This window comes from Vigna unguiculata, chromosome 1 (assembly GCF_004118075.2).
Source record: "Vigna unguiculata cultivar IT97K-499-35 chromosome 1, ASM411807v1, whole genome shotgun sequence".
In the NCBI taxonomy this organism is placed as follows: Eukaryota; Viridiplantae; Streptophyta; class Magnoliopsida; order Fabales; family Fabaceae; genus Vigna; species Vigna unguiculata.
The window spans coordinates 13,326,517-13,341,650 of record NC_040279.1 but is presented as its reverse complement, the minus strand read 5'-3'; the positions used below and the strand labels follow the sequence as shown (position 1 = coordinate 13,341,650).

General features: G+C 36.6%; 1 protein-coding gene across 2 annotated transcripts; it reads right to left on the bottom strand.

Moving 5' to 3' along the window:
* Positions 1 to 1,085: 1,085 nt before the first annotated feature.
* LOC114175998 (leucine-rich repeat receptor-like serine/threonine-protein kinase At1g17230) lies at positions 1,086 to 6,238 on the bottom strand. Of its 2 annotated transcripts, XM_028060878.1 has the most exons (4): positions 5,525 to 6,238; positions 2,401 to 5,400; positions 1,762 to 2,151; positions 1,086 to 1,524 (listed from the first exon to the last, which is right to left on the bottom strand). In XM_028060878.1, the coding sequence occupies exons 2-3, from the start codon at positions 5,336 to 5,338 to the stop codon at positions 1,784 to 1,786; spliced, it is 3,306 nt and encodes a 1,101-aa protein (XP_027916679.1). In that variant the 5' UTR covers positions 5,339 to 5,400; positions 5,525 to 6,238; the 3' UTR covers positions 1,086 to 1,524; positions 1,762 to 1,783. The 2 variants fall into 2 exon arrangements, with proteins under 2 accessions (XP_027916679.1, XP_027916685.1); XM_028060884.1 differs by having other exon boundaries at positions 2,401 to 6,238.
* Positions 6,239 to 15,134: the final 8,896 nt, after the last annotated feature.

The window sequence follows — 15,134 nt, the reverse complement described above, 5'->3', positions numbered from 1 at the left end:
TATGGATTTTGAGGTTAGAATGAATTAATTTCTTTGTTCTTTTTATTATTGTTGAGGTTTTAATTTATCTATGTCTTTTATCTTTGAATCACATAAAAAGTAATGATTTTAAATCTATATGCAGGTTGATCATATGAGTTCAAGGGTTTTTAAATTGAATTGAGACTTTACTTTGATTTTATTTAGAAACGTTCATGTGATTAAATGAGTTTTTACCAATAATTGAGACTTTACTTTGATTAAAGGTATTTACTCTAACGAAAATTAATTGAGACTTTACTTTGATTAATTAAGCTTTTTATTTGGTGAGGAGATAAAAGAATATACATGATTAGGCATAGTAAAATTTGATTGAGACTGTACTTTGGTTGAATTTACTGTGGATAATCTAAAAGTTCTCACTTTTAATTGAGACTGTACTTTGGTTAAAAGTGAGAACGCCAACAAATTCATTGAGACTTTACATTGATTAATTTGTAAATCTACAACAATAATTAATTGAGCAATAATCTTTAGATAACCGATGATGAATCTATTTTGAAAAAGCAATGGAATCAATCTATTTTCTTTACTATTGTTTTTATTTCTTTTTATCTTTTAAACTTTATTTCTATCTTTGTTTATATTAATCCCCTATATTTTTTATTTTATTTGACTAACTCATTTGTATAGTTTTATAAGAACTAATTTGTTAAAAATCAATTCTGTGTTCGTTGGGAGACGACTTAGGGTTACTTTACCCTTTCTATTTTCTTGACTACTATCTTAGCAATACTGAAGTTGCTATAGTTTAGTAGTATTAATTTGATCGCGTCAACGACAGCGTTATCAGGAAGTTATATATAAGCTACAATAGAAGGAAAGAGAAGGAGAGGAAAGCAACAAAAAGCCCAAGCGGTTGATCTGGTCAGAGAAAATTCTGAGAGGCATATGATCGAACACTGGTGAGGGTTGAGAAAAAGCCTTGAGCTAAGTGCAACGAGAGAGAACATCAGCAAGCAGAGATCTTATCAGACATCAATTTTTCACATCCATTTGAAAATTGAAATAAGAGAACCCATACTTTCTAGAAAGAAATATACATGTGACATTAAACAACTTTAATGCATAAAATGTACAAGCCTCATGAGAAAATAAGAAGGCGTATAAGAACTTTACAACTTACATTTAGCCAAATTGGTCATCACTAGTATTCAAAGCAGATTGAACCTACTTTTGCACCATGTGTTCGTTCAAACTCAGTATCATAGACATCAAATAAGGATGCCTAATTGAGAAGAGTAAGGTTTGTTATATTAGTAGAATGGTCATACATCTAAAGGTATAACAAATTAGAGTAGCTTTACCACGTTGTGTTAATCTACTGCATTTGCTTCTCTCAAATTGATTGTGACATTATTTTGGGTTAAGCTACTTATTTAGTTGAGCCAATGAACTATTTTATCGGAGACTCGAGCATGTAGAAATGAAGCTGTACCAAAAACATGCTCTATAAATGAGCTTATAACAACTCAGCACCATCATCTGCACCAACCATGACAACAAGCCAATTAGTTTTCCAAAATATCAATACATTGATCAAACAAATTACACATTTTGAAAATGTATGCAAATCGAACAAGAGAAAAGTAATGTACATAACTTGGTGGACTGTTACTGACCAAATTGTATAGGTGAATTGATCCTTTATTTGTAAACCCAAGCCATAATATTTTGAGGCATACTAAACAAATATGATTATGAACATTCATGTTTTCTAACCTTTGTAAGAAATGCCATCATCCTAATCCAATGGAGATTCTGATGTAGGAGAGGTTGGTGAGTTGCTGACATATTCCCTAGCATCAATCAACATTGCAATGACCTCTCTCATAGTGGGCCTGTTAAGTGGAGATGTGCTGGTACAGAACAGGGCAATTTTGAGAATAAGAGACATTTCCTCAACTATCTTTGGAGCACTAAGATTCAATCTCTTGTCAAATAATTCAGAGGTTGGTACTGATGCTTGAATTGCTCTTCTCACACAGGTGACTAGGTCACCACCTTGTTCCAAAGGTTGAACAGGTGACCTCCCAGTAACTAGTTCAAGCAAAACTACCCCAAAGCTATAGATGTCACACTTTTCAGTCACCTTCATCGTGTAAGCGTATTCTGAGAAAAGTAATTAAGCTACCATAAGAAACACAAGGATTACAAAGAGTATAACTGCTGATGAAAATGGCACAAAGCCTTTTTTCAGATGAGGCCTGTATTTTAATGATTTTTTTCCCTCCAAAGCATTGTCACATCTGAATAAAACCAATATCGTAAAGTAAATCACACACAACAAAAGATTAAAATGGGACTCGATTAAGTAAAACTGCTATAATTACTGCACCTATGTAATGAACCTTTTCTTACCTGGGGCAATGTAGCCATAGGAACCGGCCACAGCAGACATGGATTTTGAGAAAGAAAAATCAATCAACTTTGCCAAGCCAAAATCTCCAACGTGAGCCTGAAACACCTCGTCAAGTAATATGTTGTTAGACTTAATGTCACGGTGAATGATTTGAGGTTTGCAATCATAATGAAGATAGCATAAGCCTTGTGCTGCTCCAAGAGCAATTTTATATCGACTACTCCAATCCAGTGCACAAGTGATTGCACTTGAATGAAGTTGTTCACCAAGGCTTCCATTTTCCATGTATTCATATAGGAGAAGATTAGAATCCTCATGGTAGCAAAATCCATACAGCTTCACAATGTTCCTGTGCCTGATCTTTCCAAGAGTTGAAATCTCGGCAAGGAAGCTTTGGTCAACACTATTTGCTCCTTGTCCTCGCGAATTCAGCTTCTTTACAGCAATCACTTCACCGTCATTCATAATTGCCTTGAACACAGTGCCACAAGCTCCTCTTCCTAGAACTGCCTTTTCTGAAAAATTGCCAGTGGCTTCCAAGAGATCCTGGTATGTAAACCCTTCTTTGGGAAAGTAGTAGTTATCCAAGACATGAGTGTTAGTTTGCCCTTCAAGTGAAACAAAAGCATCATGGCCACGGCGCCTCATAGCCAAACATATCCACACTATGAAAATAAGAGAAACTAGTCCAACAACCCCAGAAACAATGCTGACTATTTTTTCCCTCGAGGAACCATTTCTGATCCAGCTTTGTTTCGCAGCATGAGAGGAAGATATAGATGGATGGCAATGACTGGTACCGACACGGCACAAACCGTTGTTCCCAGCAAAGTTCGTGAAATCCATCTTTCTAAATGTAGTGGTGTCTGGAACAGTTCCTACTAGCTTGTTGTTAGATACATTGCACACTACAAGACTGAGAAGGTCACCAATTGATGCTGGAATCTCACCAACAAGTTGATTGTCATTGAGATAAAGGGACTCTAGCATTTGTAAGTTACCAAGACTATCAGGAATTGAGCCAGAAAGTTTGTTGTGGCTCAGGTTAAGAGCAATCTGAAGGGCTGCAAGTCTTCCCAAATGAATAGAGATGCTTCCTGAAAACTGGTTGCCACCTAGTTCCAGGTCTGTGAGCCGAATAAGATTCCCCAAAGTGCCTGGTATTTCTCCTGAGAGCACGTTATCAGAAACTTTTAACAGTTCCAAGTTCACCAGGCTGCCAATTTCATTTGGAAGCATACCAGTGAAGTGGTTCCTGCTAAGATCAAGCCTCTGCATTCTAACACAGTTTCCCAACTCTTGAGGAATACTTCCACTGAAACGGTTAGAGGAAACATTGAATGTGACAAGTTGTTTCAAACTTCCAATCTCAGGCGGGAGATAGCCTTCAAAGTAGTTATCTGACAAGAGAAGCCTCTCTAGATTCCTGAGTTGACCTATCCCGGGGTTTATCATCCCAGAAAATCGATTCTGATAGAGTTCCAGAGCAGTGAGATTGTGAAGTTCATACAATTCAACAGGCAGGCTTCCTGTCAGCTGGTTGTCCCCCAGCATAAGCTGCACAAGAGATTTGCATGTTTTCAGGCTATGAGGAATATTTCCAAACAACCTATTTGACCCAAGGCTCAGGAATTGTAGCTTCTGATATGCACAAAGATGAAGAGGTATCATACCAAAAAGGTTGTTTGCAGATATATCAAGAATAGTAAGGTTCCTAATAGCTCCAAGCCGAGGAGGAATCACACCTTCAAGTTGATTGTCAAATAGCTGCAAATCTTCCATGTGTGTAAGGTTTTCAAACTCCAGTGGAATTGTACCAGTCAAGTTATTTAGTGACAGGTCTAAATTTCTTAGCACCCTTAACTGACCGAGCTCCCTTGGAATATGACCCTGTAGGTTGTTTTCAAACAGATGAAGCAAGCTAAGATTAGAGATTAGGCCCAGCTCCTTGGGAATGATCCCAATCAAATGATTTTCAGATAGGTCTATCTCAATAGCCTTTGTGCAGTTTCCTAGCTCAGGTGGAATTGTTCCGTTCAGCATGTTGGTGTACATGTACAACCTCTTCAACTGGGACAGCTTTCCCAGTTCCTTGGGGACACCACCAGTTAGTAAATTTTGGTGCAAAGCAAGCAATTCCAAGCTACTAATGTTTCCAATCTCAGGAGGAATCTCTCCAGAGAAAGAATTTTGCCACAGAAGTATAGTAGTGAGGTTCCGAAGCTTTTGAAGCTCCCTTGGAATGGAACCTTCTAGTTGATTCTGTGCCAACCCCAATATCTCCAAGCTCTCACATTCACTGATTTCAGTAGGTATTGGTCCTGAGAGGGCATTCAGACCGGCCCTTATAACTCTAAGCTGCTTCAACTTTCTTATTGAAGAGGGAATTCTCCCAGTTAAATTATTGCTATAGATAACTAGCTCCTCAAGTGATACCAAATTCCCAAGCTCCTCCAGCACTTCATCATACATATAGTTTTCACACAGATAGAGCTTTTTAAGTGTTCTGATTTTCCAAATAGGGGTCAGAAGGGGTCCATGAAGCCTATTTGTGCAAAGGTCCAAAACCTCCAAACTACCACACTCAACAAAACCATCAGGAATGGGGCCAGAGATGAAATTTTTTGACAAATTCAACTCGAGCAGCTTTGGAAGATTGCAGATGGTGGGAGCCAAAGTACCAGATAGATTAAGATGGTAAAGTTTCACACAAGTTACCACTGAACCCGTGCAATACACACCAGTCCAATTGCAAGGAGTCAAATCAGAAGAATTCCAGTTATAGAGATTGTTGTTTGGGTCATGAAGGGAAGCTTTGAACATCAAGAGACTTGACCCCTCTTCATTAACCGAATTCACAAGTACAATGCCAACGCAAAACAACATCATCACGTAAACCCCATTGAGGAAGTGAAAACTATAGTCCAATGCCATCATTTCTCTCGAACAAACCAAAAAAGCATGAGGGGTTGCCTTGATTTTGCCAGGAAGAACTACAGCTGAAATGATTGAGCAAACAATAGAGACAATAAGGAAAACGGTTGCACAAAAGCACGTGTGAACACGGGACAATCGAGAGGTTCGAGACAAAGCAGAAGAAGACACAAAAGAAAAAGAGAGTACCGTGTTGTGAAAGGAAGAGAATGCTTGGCGGTGAGAGAACAAGCAAGTGAATGAAGCAGAAACCAATTGAGAAATTATTTACAACCCATTTGGTTACAAAGAGAAATAAATAGACCCACCAAAGCAATCAATAGAAAACACAAGGACAAGAGAGAAAAAGACAGAGAGACCACATAACACAACACAGTGAGAGAGAGAAACTATAAAAGACACATAACATTGATTGATGAGGGCATGAAAGTGGAGGTGAACCGTGACTTGAGGATGGATGGAGTAATGGGTCAACGCTACGTTGTTATTGTTGTGTTGAAGGCACTTTACAGCGAAGTGGCATGAACTAGTCGTTGTGGTTGTTGCTGTACGTGTTCAACCTCTAGTGTGTGTTGATTGTTTTCTCTTGCTTCTTTGTTCATGGTTGGTATTCTGGCAATCCACCACCTTATGCTGTGGACTCCATGCACTGTAGCTATCATTCAACTTTGAAAGATTGAGTTGACTGGTTAACTATAAACGGTGAGGATTGAGAGGGACGTGACATGTAGATTCCTCGGGATCACGATCCCCGCCATTGTTGCTGGGCCTGCCAATTTGCCAAAATACTCAAAAACAAAGAAAACAAAAGGAAAATTTTGTGGGAAGTTTTCCTCTGCTTCATGTGTTGAGTCAGGAGAGTAATCATTTCACACATGGACTTCCATGGAGTCAGTGCCATAGTGCCTAATCACAGTTCAATTTCCAACCTATCTTTCTTACTTTCACTGTTCCCTGAAACAACTCTTTTTTCTCTTTTCAAAAATAGTATTCCTCTTATCCTTATTTGAACACACTTTTAGTCTTATTATAATTACATATTTCTAACACAATTAGCTAAGTTAATCTTGTTAAATTTTTAAATCAAACTACCCTTATACCAAAATATACCTTTATTATTAACATTTTTTTTATCTATTAATGAAAAGCACACACATTCGCAACATTTAATAGAAATAGATACAAAAAGTAATTTAATACTTCATAAAAATGGTAAAATGTATTATAACATCAATTTTTTTCCTAATTATGTTATAACGTATCTTTTAGATTGTATGTACCAAAAGTAAGAAAGACATATATAGATAGATAAAATCAAACCAAAAAAATAACAGGTGTACAATAATACATTAGAAATTATTCCAGACGAGTTTATATTTAATTCGACCTACTTTATTTTATAATATATATATATATATATATATATATATATATATATGTATTTTGTTCTTTTCTTTGAAAATAATATTAGAATTAAATATATTTTTGGTCCCTCAAGTTTGAGTGAAATTTGAAATCAGTCCCTCTTCGAAATTTTTGACCAATTTAGTCTTTTATCTTTAGCACAATTCCACTTCAAGCAGAAGGATATGATAGAGGACTATCTATTGATCTAATACAATGGTGAATGAATCTTAAGGTGACACAAAGTTGAGGACAACTTCTCTTTAGGAAGAAGGGTATGACATGTGACTATCTCTTGAACATATACACAAAGATCTTGAGGAAGAGCTTTTAACATTAAAAGGACATGAAGACATGAAGATCATACAATTAAAGAATAATTTATATAATTAAACTTATTAATTAAAATTAATTATGTAAATTATCCAACTTGATATGAAGACATGAAGATCATGCAATTAAAGAATAATTTATAAAATAAATTTACTAATTAAATTTAATTTTATGAATGAACGAGCTTATCTTTTCTTTTTTTATCTTTTTTAGGTTTTGATAGTTTTTTATATCTTTTGATAGGTTCTTTTATATTTTTTGATATCTTTGATATCTTTTGATATTTTGAATATCTTTTTATATTTTTTCATTTTTATCTTTTATCTTTTATCTTTTATCCTTTAAGAAATATAAATACAAAGGTTTATAACATTTGTAATCACTTTTCAGTCATTAATAAAGTTATTTCATTAAAGAGAGGATTCTCTTGGTTCTTGGCTTAGGCCTCAAGGTTTATGAAAGACAAAGTTCTTTGTGGCAAATCTTCCTTTATCAATGACTAGGTTCTTTGTGGTGTCAATATTATTAGGTTCTTATCAAAGACAAGGATCTTTGTGGTGAACCTTCTTCAGACGTATCAATCTCGATCGTGATGTCTTGACTTATGAATCATGGATTGGGTTGTGACGTCTAGACTTATCTATCTTTGATTGTGGCGCCTACCCTTTTGATTAGGTTCTTATCAAAGAGAGACCTATTTTTGTTGCATTCCATCTTTGTCTTATTCCTCATTTTTTACTCTTATTTTAATTCTTCTTTATAGAAAATATTCAAATTCAAAAAAGATCGTCATCTTTCCGGTAAGGATCGGATCATTTTGGTATTCAAGCAAAGTTCTGGTTTGAATTTCTTCTTCTATCTTTTTTTTTTTAAGAAAAAAAGTTATTATTTGTGATGAAGGATTATCTTGTTCCTTTTTAAGATTATTGAATATGGTGTGAGTTGATTAAGAAAACAAAGGAAATCCCCACTGGACATTAAGATAGCAAGCTATCTAGATGTGAAGGTTCCTTTCCAAGGTTCTAGAGAGGAGGAGAATGGATTGATGGGGAGTAAGAAATCAAAAGGAAAAACATATAATAGAAACAATATAAACCAAGAAGAGTAAAGAAACATAAAATGAAAAGCAAGGGAAATGGGAGGAATGGAGGATTCACGCCACTACAAGGCTAGGCTAGAAGAAGCCATGGCAACCTTGAAGATGAGTGGTGTATGCCGCCACTTGCCAAGGCAAGATAAGGCTTGAAAGAACTCCACTCCCTACGGAGGAATGCTTTCACAAAAGGTTGAAACACAAAGTGTATAATTTCTCCAAAATATTCAACCCTTGTACAAGTGTTAGAGGTCCCCTTAAATAGACAAGTCTAGGGGCCCCTTAGCAAAACAACTAAGTTAAAGGATTACAAAAGAAACCTAGCATGTTCTAGAAAGTAGGTCATCCTAGGGTGCACATGGGTGAATTTTCGTCCAAGCCATCTAGGTGGCAAGTCTTCATGGCCAAGGCTCCCAAAGGAAGGTTCTAGAACATTCTAGAAGACTTGGTGTCCAAGGCATGTGGGCCTCCCCTTTCTAGATGCTTCTAGAAAGTCTTATTCCTTCTCTCTCTTCCTTAGGACGCCAAGTGTCTCCTATGTGGTCCTCCTCCTTTCTTATTCCTACAAAAGCAAATTAAGGAATTTATTAGCATGTTGGTTTAAGGTTAAGCTAATCTTTTAAGTCAACAAGTCAACCCAAAGTCAAGGTCAACAAGTCAACTTAAAAATAGTCAACCAAGCCAACTTAATGGAATTTTAAACTAAAGAAAATAAAAGCAAAGGAAGGGATCAAGGAACTCCCTTTCTTCTAAGCATGTGCCATGGGCCATCATCCTTGGTAGGGATCAATCCTTTATCATTCTCCCCTTGTTGGAGAGAATTTGACCTCAAATTCTTGAAGTCTTTGTTGATGGAGCTTGACTTGAGTTGATGAGAACTTTCTTCATCTTTAATGATTTGATCCCTAGTCTTGGTGGTGCCCTCTTTCTTTTTAATGCCACTCTCCTTTTCTTGCTTGTGTTTTTGTTCATCTCTCTTTGTTTGGGAACAGAATGAAGAGTGGTGTTGCACCTCTTGCTTTGAAAAACTCTTTTTGTAGGCAAGTAACTCCTTGGTGAAAGCTTGCCCCTTTTCTTTTTCTTTTTCATCTTTTATTTTATTTTTGTCCTCATTTTCTTGTGGAAGGGGGAGAGGTAGGATTGTGAACTTCTTTCCTAGGGAGGAAAAAACATAAGTGTTTGCATGGCCATCATAAACAACTTTTCTATCAAATTGCCATGGCCTACCTAGCAAAATATGGTTGGCTTCCATAGGCACAATGTCACATAATACCTCATCCTTAAAGTTGCCAATTGAAAAGTTAATGAGGACTTGTTTAGTTACTTTTATTTCTTCTTCCTTAAGCCATGATAGGTTGTAGGGTTTGACATGAGGAATGGTTTTCAAGCCAAACTTGTCCACCACCCTTGGGCTAGCCATATTTACACAACTTCCACTATCTATGATGAAGTGACATATCTTGTCATTGATAAGGCACCCTCCATGAAAAAGGTTTTGTCTTTGAGAAGGATCAAGTTCTTTGGGAACTTGCCCTAGTTGGCGCCTTACCATTAACAATCCACTTTCAAAGGGTTTAGTCCTTTCAATTGAAGAAGAAGTGTGGGAAGAAGTATTTTTGGGGGAATGGGAAGAAAAATGTTCACTCTCATCATCACTCTTCTTTAAGATCATTGTCCTCTTGATTGGGCAATTCAAAGCAATGTGTTTATACCCCAAACATTTAAAACATTTAATGGAACTTGATCTTTGAGAAGTGGAATGGTGAGTGGGACCACTTGGTAACTTATTTTTACTTGATGGTGCTTGGTGAGACTTAGAAGGAAATTTATCATGTTTCTCTTTAGCTTTTCCCTTCCATGAGTGATTATAGTAGTGGTTGGGTGAGTAACTCTTCCTTGCCCTATTCTTTCTTTTCAAATGAGTTTCAATCCTAAGAGCAAGTGTGAAAACATTTTGAAGAGTGGAGTACTCATACAACTCTACTTGGTCTTGTATGTCTCTCCTAAGACCATTCACAAACCTTTTCATTTTTTCTTTGTTAGTTTCTCTTATTCCAACCCTAAACATTTGAGACTCTAATTCTTTAAAGTACTCACTCACACACATAGGACCTTCGTGAAGCCTTTGGAGCTTCAAAAGAAGTTCCTTCCTATAGGAGGGAGGAACAAATCTAGCGCGCATAAGAGTTTTAATGTCCATCCAAGAAGCCGCGGGTGGCCCTTGGTCATAATTTTTACAAACTTTATGCCACCAAGTTTTGGCATACTCAAAAAATCCTAACACTACTAGATCAACTTGTGTTTGATCCTTTACATGATTTTCATTGAAAATTTGATCAACTTTAGCTTCCCAATCAAGGAAGATTTTGGGATCACTTCCACCATAGAACTTAGGAATCTTTGGAGTTTGCTTCTCTTGTGATGGGTTGCGCCTAGAATGCCCTATTTTCCTAGGATCTCTTTCTTTCTCCCTAGCTTCAAGCCTTTGAATGTGCTCTTGGATTCTTAGGTCACTTTGCTCCTTGTCCTTTCTCAATTGTTCAAAGGCCTCCTTCCTAGACAACTCCAAATCCCGAAGCAATCTCATCAATGTATTATTTTTGTTTGGTGTAGGTGCATTTGATGAACTTGCCATGATTCCTACAACAAAAACACTCAAATCCGAGACAAAATAAATGGATTAGGGGTTAGACAACATGAAAACCGAGACCAAATCCAACCCAAAATGTAACCCAAGTGTTTAGATCACTCTCCCAAAGTAACAAGGCAAGGCTAGCACTCAAAATCCACCAAAGGAGTGAAGCAAACACTTTTCAAAACTTGTTCAAAACCTTTCAAATGCAATACAAGTGATTCGGCCACAACATCCTAAGAGTTTCAAGAAAAGAAAACTACTAAGACACAACAAAGAACACCTAGTGACAAGCAAGAAAAACACAAAAACAAGAAAGTTTAACTTCTAAGGAAATTTTGTTTTAAAGACAACTTGAACAAGACTAAAGCAATGAAAAACACTTTTAAAGACTCTATGGAAAGCATTTGAACAAGCCAAGATTATACCTCAAATTATGCATACACCAAGAAAGATCATAACCAAGTTAAAGCATGGAACTAATTTGCCAATATCACCCAAAATCCAAGTATAAAATTTGGTAGCATAACACCTAGTAAAAATGGCCAAATGGATTTACCAAGCAACACATTAGCTCTCGGCCAAACTGTTTTTGGTATTGAAAACACTTTTTCTTTTCAAAACTAGGTACTTAAAATGATTAGAAGGATGTTTTAGGGTGTCTTGAACACTTAGTTCCTTAAAATTAGGTCAAAATCAATTTCAAGGAGCACGCTACAACAAAAGGCATATATCTCATGCAATAGCTCAAATACTTAGAAATAAGAATAAGAAAACTCAAAGAAGCATATGACATATGACTCAAGCAAAAGTTAGACACATTTAAAGACTCAACATGACATACACAAAGACACAAACATGTAGCTATCATGCATTTAAACTCATGGATTTGAGGCTCAAAGACTAAGCATCAAAGACATGTTATCCAACCAGATTTAGGAGTTAAAGCATCACAAAACCGAAGCAAAAATTGCCACAACATAACCTGAAAACGTTGTTTTTCGTATTCTCGGCAGCTCTGACCTTTACTCACTCATTTGATCATAACTCTCTCCACAGAACTCCAAATGCATTGGTTCTTTTTTTGTTAGAAACTAGACTAACAGAGCTTTCTTTTGACACCAAGAACGTAATTTTTGGATCACTGAGCAGGTGCAGTTTAATCTTTTAAAATCGTGAACAGTTTCTGCCAGAATTGTTTTTGTGTGCAATGGAAGTGGATTTGAACCATACAAAGATAGCTACAACAAGACAAGATTAGCACATGAAAAACACCATATTCAAGGACAACCAAAGCTCTAGATACCAAATGATGAAGGATTATCTTGTTCCTTTTTAAGATTATTGAATATGGTGTGAGTTGATTAAGAAAACAAAGGAAATCCCCACTGGACATTAAGATAGCAAGCTATCTAGATGTGAAGGTTCCTTTCCAAGGTTCTAGAGAGGAGGAGAATGGATTGATGGGGAGTAAGAAATCAAAAGGAAAAACATATAATAGAAACAATATAAACCAAGAAGAGTAAAGAAACATAAAATGAAAAGCAAGGGAAATGGGAGGAATGGAGGATTCACGCCACTACAAGGCTAGGCTAGAAGAAGCCATGGCAACCTTGAAGATGAGTGGCGTATGCCGCCACTTGCCAAGGCAAGATAAGGCTTGAAAGAACTCCACTCCCTACGGAGGAATGCTCTCACAAAAGGTTGAAACACAAAGTGTATAATTTCTCCAAAATATTCAACCCTTGTACAAGTGTTAGAGGTCCCCTTAAATAGACAAGTCTAGGGGCCCCTTAGCAAAACAACTAAGTTAAAGGATTACAAAAGAAACCTAGCATGTTCTAGAAAATAGGTCATCCTAGGGTGCACATGGGTGAATTTTCGTCCAAGCCATCTAGGTGGCAAGTCTTCATGGCCAAGGCTCCCAAAGGAAGGTTCTAGAACATTCTAGAAGACTTGGTGTCCAAGGCATGTGGGCCTCCCCTTTCTAGATGCTTCTAGAAAGTCTTATTCCTTCTCTCTCTTCCTTAGGACGCCAAGTGTCTCCTATGTGGTCCTCCTCCTTTCTTATTCCTACAAAAGCAAATTAAGGAATTTATTAGCATGTTGGTTTAAGGTTAAGCTAATCTTTTAAGTCAACAAGTCAACCCAAAGTCAAGGTCAACAAGTCAACTTAAAAATAGTCAACCAAGCCAACTTAATGGAATTTTAAACTAAAGAAAATAAAAGCAAAGGAAGGGATCAAGGAACTCCCTTTCTTCTAAGCATGTGCCATGGGCCATCATCCTTGGTAGGGATCAATCCTTTATCAATTTGTGTCGTGTGTTCTTCGTATTTCTGCATTTGATTCGTAGAAATTATCTATTTTTGTGCTTTTCTATTCCAACTAATTATTTTGGGTTTTGGAGGGTATTGTTTCGGCATTGGTTTGTTATTTTAACTTTAGTGTTGTGAATGCAAAATTAAGGGAAACAAAAGAATTTAAAACGAAAAGAAAAGTTCAAAGAGTCCAACATCGTTAGATGCTGCAATATCTTTTATATGCTGAAATTGTTTTTCCAATCAATATATAGAAGACTCTGCATTGTCTAAATTAAATTCTCTTGGTAGTCCTTTTTTATTGTGTCTAACTTTAATTTTTTTTTTGTCTTTACAATTTATAAATGTTTTGTCTTGAAGTTTGTGTTTTCTTAGACCTCTTAAGTCAAGCTTGGATTTCGTAATGTTTTTCCCACTAATTGTTTACTCTTTGTTTAAGCTACTAGAGTTCTTGGCCAAGCACTAAAGAGAAATTGAATGGTAAAAGGAAAGAGAGTACATTCGAGAAAAAAACCTACTTGTATGATACATGAGTGGACTTTCAAGTGAAACACGTAAGTGAGTAGTGAGGTTCTAATGATTTATATTTTATACTAACCTTTGGCATGTCATGGCATCTACACAAAATAGTGATCCTCTTTGACCTAGGATTGCAAAAATCTTGGAGGCATTGGAAATACTTACTACGCATTTGGCGCAAACCCAACTAAAGCTAGATAGGTATCAAAAAACCACTAAAGATGTAAGTAACAGGAAAAAAAATTTAGTAGAAGAAAAGGAAGATGTGATGAATCAATCCATTCTTTCCATCGTGATGAGGATGAGTATGATGTAACAACTAGGAGAGGCAGGAGAATTCAAGGAGAAATGGATAATTTCAAATTAAGAGGTACACTAATGATGAAGGATTATCTTGTTCCTTTTTAAGATTATTGAATATGGTGTGAGTTGATTAAGAAAACCAAGGAAATCCCCACTGGACATTAAGATAGCAAGCTATCTAGATGTGAAGGCTCCTTTCCAAGGTTCTAGAGAGGAGGAGAATGGATTGATGGGGAGTAAGAAATCAAAAGGAAAAACATATAATAGAAACAATATAAACCAAGAAGAGTAAAGAAACATAAAATGAAAAGCAAGGGAAATGGGAGGAATGGAGGATTCACGCCACTACAAGGCTAGGCTAGAAGAAGCCATGGCAACCTTGAAGATGAGTGGTGTATGCCGCCACTTGCCAAGGCAAGATAAGGCTTGAAAGAACTCCACTCCCTAAGGAGGAATGCTCTCACAAAAGGTTGAAACACAAAGTGTATAATTTCTCCAAAATGTTCAACCCTTTTACATGTCTAGGAGCACCCCTTATATAGAAGAGTTTAGGGGCCTCTAAGCAAATAAAAGATACCTAAGGATGTCTCTACAAAACCTAACCCTAGCTTCTAGAAACTAGGTCAAATAAGGTTACAAAAATGAGAGACAAAAGAGCCAACTATGGTGTGTGCAAGGCTAATTTCGTTCTAGCACAAAAGGAGACAAAGAATGTGTCTCAAATGTCTCCAAAAAGTGGCCACAGTGTGCTAAAACCAAAGGAGACCAAAGGTACATAGGTACACTTGTTTTATGCCTTTTACTTTATGCTTTATATGCCTTTGCTTTACTCTCTCCTCCACATCATTTATGCTCCCCAATCACCATGCGCCACCTAGCATTGCTTTCTTACTCCTAATTAACCTACAAAGCAAATAAACATAGATTAGCATGTTGGCTTAAGTCAAGTCAACTATAGTCAACAAGTCAAACCTAGTCAAAGGTCAACAAGTCAACTAAAGTTGATTCAACTAAGCCAACTTAGGGAATCAAAAAATAACAAACACAAATGAAAGGGATGAAGGATTAGTGAACTTCCTTTCTAAACATGCTTAGTCTTCTTTGGTTGGGGTTAATCCTTCATCATCCTCCCCTTCTTGGAGAGAATTTGACCACAAATTCTTTAAGCCTTTGTGGATGGAACTTGACTTGATTTG